We start from the raw sequence: 7702 nt of genomic DNA on the forward strand, positions 1-7702 counted from the left end.
CACTGGGTCCGGGACGCGGACTGCAGCTGACTACGTGGGAGTCCAGCGACATAGCCATTACGCTAACTGCTGGTCCCACTAAATAATTATTTTTTAAAAGTTCACGGAACAATGGGACTGAAGCACAAATTTATTTTGGTGCAAAAAACTTGAAATCCATGCAATTTTTTCACAGTACACATTTCCCATTAACTTTTCCAAGACTCTCATTTGTACAGAATTTACAAGTGGCAGGCTCTGTACTACGTATTTTTATTCATGGGCTGGTCCGGTGGCCTGGTGGTTAAAGGAGCTGAATCCCACATGGCTGACAACACAGTTTGAGTCCTGAACTTGGCAGCTTGAAAAACACTGTAGTGCATGTGCATGTGAGCCCCAAATTCCAACCCTAACCCTAACCCAACACCATAGAGAAAGGGGGAAGGCATTGCATTGTGATCACATGCTTTCCTTGAGGGTACTCTGCCTTTCTTTCTCTCTCTGGCAAGTGCACATGCCCTCCAGCAAATTATATAAATAATTTTAAAAAGCACTTTTCTTTTGCTATAGGGCGTGTGCACTCGCCAGAAAGACAGAGAGAGACAGAGAGACAGAAAGCAAGAAATCACCCCCCAGGGGGGATGGCCATGCCGCAATCCCTTCTCCTCCATTCTCTCGGGATCTTGGGCACGCACGCACACATGCCTGGCATGAGTTTAAGCCACCGGGTCCGGGACTCGAACTGCGGTCAACTACATGGGAGTCCAGCGACACAGTCATTATGCTAACTGCTGGTCCCTAAAAAGTACTTTTATTTGTTGGTTCCTTTTTTAGTTTGCCTCAGGGCATGTGTGGACTCCTGAGGGAGGAAGTGAGAAATCACTCCCCAGGGAAGATGGCCAATCCCTTCTCCTCCATTCTCTTCTCAGGATTTTGGGCACACACACATGCATCTGGAGTGCTTCTCAAGCTTCTGGGTCTGACACTCAAACTGCGCAGTTGGCCATGTGGGACCTAGCTGACGGAATTACCGCCACCAGCTGGCCCCAAAGCTCTTTTATACATATTGCCTCACGTCATCCTCACAGCAGCTCGCGAGGCAGGTGCCTATGGAGGAGCACTCAGGTTAGTGCCTTGTCCCAAAGCATTCAGCAAGGAGGTGGCAGAGCTAAGAGCCAAAAGCAAGAAGATGGGCTCCTGGGTCCCTGCTCCCAGCAGCTACCTGACTGGCCTCCCCAGGCAGAAGAGAAACGGCGAGGACAGAGGAAAAGGCTCTGCACGCACCTGTTGGAAGAAGCGCTGTAGTCGCAGGGCCCGATGGAGGCCACTCTCAACCTGCTCCCGCCGCTGTTCAAAGATATCCAGAACCTTCTGGGAGGCAGCGTCCTCCTCTAGAGCCAGTGCCTCCCGTGCCTGGGCCAGGCGCTCCTGGAGAAGGGCGGCTGTGCTCAGACCAGGCCCTCACTCCCAGGTTGTCCCCCCAGCTCTCGCTGTCCTTTCCCGTCTCACCTGCACCTCAGCACTGAAAGAACGGAATCGCAGTTCTGTCTCCTGCAGGGCAGACAAGGTGTCTCCAGGCACAGAGAAACTCACCAGCTGCTCCTCCCCTGGACCCGAGAGCCACTGTAGCACCTGAGGTAGAAGGGGTGCGAGCACAGGGGGCCGTGAGTCGGGAGGAAGCCAGGGAGTAGAGGCAGAGAAGGGCTGAGAGCCAGCTCCAACACCGCTACCCCAACCTACTGAGCTCTGGGCAAACCATTTCATCGCATCCGTAACATGGAATGATAACAGCAAATGCTGGTAGTTGTTATAAGGGTCAAGTGAGAAGCTAGGAAAGACATCTGCAGTAGAGCATCAGATGAGGGACGATGGGCTGGCAGGACACACTGAGGGAGGGGGTTAGAGCCAGGCCTCTGCCTGGAAGGTGAAATGATAAAGCTGGTGTGAACCAAAGGCAAGACAAGGTTTGGATAACCAAGGCCGGAAGACGTTTAGTAATCACCAAGCCTTAGCTGCTGGCACGCACAAGGACCAGGGACCAGGCTTGGCCCAGAAGGTGGCTGTGAGGCAGCAGGTGGCGTAGTGGTTAAGGTGCTGGATTCAACATGAGTGACTCCAGAGTTCAAGTCCTGGATCTGGCAATTTGAAAAACATGCCAGGCTTGTGTGCACGCATGCCCAAAATTGTGAAAGAAGAATGAAGAAGGGAATTGAGGGACCAGCAGATACCATAATGGTTATGTCGCTGGTCCTACATGGCCGACCATGGTTTGAATCCAGGACCTGGCGACTTGAAATTCATGCAGGACATGTGCGTGCATGTCTAAAATCCCAAGAAGAGAATGGAAGAGAAGGGATTGTGGTGTGACCTTTCCCCTGGGGGGTGATTTCTTGCTTTTGGTTCCTCTGGCTAGTGCATGAGCTCTATAGCAAAAATCTCTCTCTAAAAATAAAAAGAAAGACAAAACAGAAGGGGTTGTGGTGTGGCCACACACTCCACTGGGAGGTGATTTCTCACTTTCCCTCTTTCTCTGTCTCCGTCTCTGGCAAGAGCATGCACCCTAAGGCAAAAATCTGAAAAAAAAAGTGGCCATGTGTGTGCACGTGTGTATACCCAGATCTAGTTGCCTATTATGGGCTGTAGATATTCTCATGCTACTGTTGAGATGTTTGACCAAAAAGGGATGGTCATTCTTATCTTCTGAAGGAAGAGTAGGGAGCCAGCAGGTGGCATGGTGGTTAAGGGCACTGGACTCCCAGAAGGTCGACTGTAGTTTGAGTCCTGGATCTAGTGGCTTCTTTCTCATTTTCCCTCTCTCTTTCTCTCTCACTCTCCCTCTGTTCCTTTCTGGTCAAATTAAAATAAATAAATAAGTAAAGTTAAATAAAATAATTCTTAAAATGGGACCAGCAGTTGGTGTAATGGCTATGTCATTGGACTCCCATGTAGTCCACCACAGTTCAAGTCCCAGACCTGGTGGCTTAAACTCACGGGGCCATGACCTTTTAAGAAGAGAGTTAAACTGGAAATGGATGGCAAAGGGACTCAGAGCTAGGCCATGTGAAGAATAGTTGGAGAGGGACCAGCAGTTGGCATAATGGTTATGTCGCTGAACTCCCATGTAGTCGACTGCGGTTCGAGTCCTGGATCCAGTGGTTTAAACTCATGCTGGGCACATGTGTGTGCGTGCCCAAGATTCCGAGAGGAGAATGGAGGAGAAGGGATTGTGGCGTGGCCATCCTCCCTGGCGGGGGTGATTTCTCGCTTTCTGTCTCTCTGGCGAGCGAATGCTCCCTGTAGCAAAAATCTCTCCAAAAAAAGAAAAAAGAAGTTAGAGAATGTTTCAAACAGCCAGTCCTAACAATAGTTGCTTCTACAGTCCTTTGCTGAATTCATCTGCTCATCCTAACCACTTTGTAAGTTTATTATTATTTTTTGGGGGGGTGGGGAGGTTTTTGCTATAGGGTACTTGCACTCGCCAGAAAGACAGAGAGAGACAGAGACAAAAAGCGAGAAATCACCCCCGCCAGGGAGGCTGGCCATACTGCAATTCCTTCTCCTCCATTCTTCTCTCAGGATCTTGGGTACGCACGCACATGAGCCCAGCATGAGTTTACGCCACCGGGTCTGGGATTTGAACTGCCATCGACTACATGGGAGTCCAGCCATGTAGCCATTGTGCCAACTGCTGATCCCTGGGTTGATTATTACCCCCTCTACAGATGAGGAGTTGGGAATTCAAAAAAGCTTCACGACTTGTCCCACATCTTATAGCTGGCAGAGGCAGACCTTAAGCTAAGAATTTTAGACCCCAAATCTTGTTTTTGTTTTTGAGGGGTAAGCGGGGTGGGGGAAGGTAACAGCTAACAGGCAAGCAAGCAAAGAAACAGCAGGAGGTACAAGTCCCTGGATATTGAGACAGAAAGTGAGAAAGCAAGTTGCCAGGTCCAAGACTCAAACTGCAATCAGCCAGGTAGGAGTCCAATGCCTTAACCACCACGCCACCTGCTGGCTCCCGACATTTAATGCAGAAATGCCAGGAAACGGAAAGCCCTCGCTCCAGTTTAGCATCGACCCCGACACTTCCCTCCCCTGATGCCAGTCCATGAGTATAACTGACTGTGCTTGGGACTGGGGAGGAACAATTAGATTTCAAAGTCCCCTCTACCCCACATGGTTGGGTGGGCAGCAAATCCCCATAGGACTTTAACGCCAGGAGAAAAGAAGCCAGCTTAATTTTTGAATCTTCCCCGCAAAGAAGCCCATGGTGCAAAGAAGCCCATGGTGACTCTTAGGAGCTTCCAATACCGTCTCCTTCAAGGTGGAGGGAGGTGTGACCTTTTCAGCATCTGGTCTGAGAGATGGATACCGCGTAAGGCAGCTTGTACGAATACACATATATTTAAGCTAAGAAGGTAGGCGCTCCAGAGTCCATCAGCTCTCTCCAGAATCCCTGCTATACCCAAGCATCTCTCACGGTCTCTAAGGCTCCTCCATCAAACATAAACAGCCCGGGGAAATCTGGCTTCTCTTCTTTGCCAGTAATGAGAAGCTCCCACCCTCTTGCTGGATCTCACAGTGACCAGGACCAACCTCCAGGAAGTGAGGAGAGACGGGCGGGGGGCATTCAGCCAAGCCAAGCTAGAACAACATCTAAGTATCGGTGGGAACGGGGTGCTGGAGGCCAGGCCCCCCGGGTGAAGACAAGAGTTTTGGAGGCTGGGAAATTCAAGGTCGAGGTACCTGTAGATTTTATTCCTGGTGAGAGCTGTCTATTGAAAGGGGCATAGACATTCAGTCCATAACACAAAGTTTCCATGTTGAAGTAGGATCACTCTGAAGTGGGAGCTCCTTGGGCCACACTTTATAAACCTGTCATAGGAGTTTAAGTCAATAAGAGGAGTATTCAATAATTATATTGAACAAAGTATAATAAGGGGGACAAAAGAAGTGAGAATATTCTGTCTATTGGTAGACTGAGCAGATTTGGGTAATTTACATTTAATCTTGGGCCATGACCTTTTAAGAAGAGAGTTAAACTGGAAATGGATGGCAAAGGGACTCAGAGCTAGGCCATGTGAAGAATAGTTGGAGAGGGACCAGCAGTTGGCATAATGGTTATGTCGCTGAACTCCCATGTAGTCGACTGCGGTTCGAGTCCTGGATCCAGTGGTTTAAACTCATGCTGGGCACATGTGTGTGCGTGCCCAAGATTCCGAGAGGAGAATGGAGGAGAAGGGATTGTGGCGTGGCCATCCTCCCTGGCGGGGGTGATTTCTCGCTTTCTGTCTCTCTGGCGAGCGAATGCTCCCTGTAGCAAAAATCTCTCCAAAAAAAGAAAAAAGAAGTTAGAGAATGTTTCAAACAGCCAGTCCTAACAATAGTTGCTTCTACAGTCCTTTGCTGAATTCATCTGCTCATCCTAACCACTTTGTAAGTTTATTATTATTTTTTTGGGGGGTGGGGAGGTTTTTGCTATAGGGTACTTGCACTCGCCAGAAAGACAGAGAGAGACAGAGACAAAAAGCGAGAAATCACCTTCCAGGAGGGATGGCCACACCGCAATCCCCTTCTCCTCCATTCTTCTCTCAGGATCTTGGGTACGCACGCACATGAGCCCAGCATGAGTTTACGCCACCGGGTCTGGGATTTGAACTGCCATCGACTACATGGGAGTCCAGCCATGTAGCCATTGTGCCAACTGCTGATCCCTGGGTTGATTATTACCCCCTCTACAGATGAGGAGTTGGGAATTCAAAAAAGCTTCACGACTTGTCCCACATCTTATAGCTGGCAGAGGCAGACCTTAAGCTAAGAATTTTAGACCCCAAATCTTGTTTTTGTTTTTGAGGGGTAAGCGGGGTGGGGGAAGGTAACAGCTAACAGGCAAGCAAGCAAAGAAACAGCAGGAGGTACAAGTCCCTGGATATTGAGACAGAAAGTGAGAAAGCAAGTTGCCAGGTCCAAGACTCAAACTGCAATCAGCCAGGTAGGAGTCCAATGCCTTAACCACCACGCCACCTGCTGGCTCCCGACATTTAATGCAGAAATGCCAGGAAACGGAAAGCCCTCGCTCCAGTTTAGCATCGACCCCGACACTTCCCTCCCCTGATGCCAGTCCATGAGTATAACTGACTGTGCTTGGGACTGGGGAGGAACAATTAGATTTCAAAGTCCCCTCTACCCCACATGGTTGGGTGGGCAGCAAATCCCCATAGGACTTTAACGCCAGGAGAAAAGAAGCCAGCTTAATTTTTGAATCTTCCCCGCAAAGAAGCCCATGGTGCAAAGAAGCCCATGGTGACTCTTAGGAGCTTCCAATACCGTCTCCTTCAAGGTGGAGGGAGGTGTGACCTTTTCAGCATCTGGTCTGAGAGATGGATACCGCGTAAGGAGTTGAAGAAGCACTCCGGCAGTGTAGCTGACCAGCTGGTACCAATACACATATATTTAAGCTAAGAAGGTAGGCGCTCCAGAGTCCATCAGCTCTCTCCAGAATCCCTGCTATACCCAAGCATCTCTCATGGTCTCTAAGGCTCCTCCATCAAACATAAACAGCCCGGGGAAATCTGGCTTCTCTTCTTTGCCAGTGATGAGAAGCTCCCACCCTCTTGCTGGATCTCACAGTGACCAGGACCAACCTCCAGGAAGTGAGGAGAGACGGGCGGGGGGCATTCAGCCAAGCCAAGCTAGAACAACATCTAAGTATCGGTGGGAACGGGGTGCTGGAGGCCAGGCCCCCAGGTTGAAGAGAAGGGGCTCACCTGCCGGAGCCGGTGCAGGCGTTGTCGCCGTTCCTGCTGCTGCACATGCAGGTTGGAGAGGCGCACGAGCTGGTGAATGGCCTCGTCCACCTCCTGATAGAGCGTAGCTGGACCCGAGCCCTCCAGCCTGCGGAAGGAGGAGGGCGAATGAGCCCACTGCCCTCGTCAAGCCCCTCAATTCTGCTCTCACGAACATGAGAGGTGGCATAGCATCATGGATCAGACTGCCTGGATTTCAATCCTAGCTCATCCATTTAGGGGCTGACCTTGGCCAAGATATTTACTGTTTCCTTTTTCTTAAAGGAATTATTTATTTAATTTCATTTATTATTATTATCGTTTTTTAATTTGACCAGGGAGAGAGAGAGAGGGAAAGTGAGAAAGTAAGCTGCCAGGTCCAAGACTCAAACCGCAGTCAGCCATGTGGAAGTCCCATGCCTTAACCACCACGCCACCTGCTGGCTCCCGACATTTAATGTTTCTGATTCCTTGGGACCAGCAGTTACCATAATGGTTATGTTGCTGGACTCCCATGTAGTCGACTACAGTTCGAGTCCTGGACCCGGTGGCTTAAACTCACGCCGGGCGCATGTGCGTGTGTGCCCAAGATCCCGAGAAGAGAATGGAGAAGGGATTGCAACGTGGCCATGTGCCCCCCCACTGAGCATGATTTCTCACTTTCTGTCTCTCTCTGTCTTTCTGGTGAGCGTACGCACACCATAGCAAAAACCTCTAAAAAAGAAAGTTTCTGATCCCTTGAATCCACGCTTGTAATTCTAACTAGCACACAGGTATGTTTGGGCTTTCTCAGATAGGTGAAAAGCATGGTCTCTTGCCCAGGTAAAGTAAGAACGATTCATCAGCTACAGTGTGCTGGCATCCTCTGGCGTGTCCCCACCTCCCACTTCCGCCTGCCACCGCACACCCATTCCTCGTACTTGCTGCTGTGGGTGGAACGC

The 7702-nt window shown here is 50.0% G+C and overlaps 1 protein-coding gene across 1 annotated transcript in view; it reads right to left on the reverse strand.

Moving 5' to 3' along the window:
- The window catches only part of ARHGEF40 (Rho guanine nucleotide exchange factor 40), a gene marked incomplete at its 5' end in the record, with an annotated part of 23147 nt that overhangs the window by 8778 nt on the left and 6667 nt on the right, over positions 1-7702 (reverse strand). The window contains 4 exon segments of the mRNA XM_027765515.1: positions 1264-1407; positions 1489-1611; positions 6744-6870; positions 7682-7699. Coding sequence (XP_027621316.1) covers positions 1264-1407; positions 1489-1611; positions 6744-6870; positions 7682-7699 — 412 coding nt within the window.

This window comes from Tupaia chinensis, unplaced genomic scaffold (assembly GCF_000334495.1).
Source record: "Tupaia chinensis unplaced genomic scaffold, TupChi_1.0 Scaffold138584_1, whole genome shotgun sequence".
Classification (NCBI taxonomy): Eukaryota; Metazoa; Chordata; class Mammalia; order Scandentia; family Tupaiidae; genus Tupaia; species Tupaia belangeri.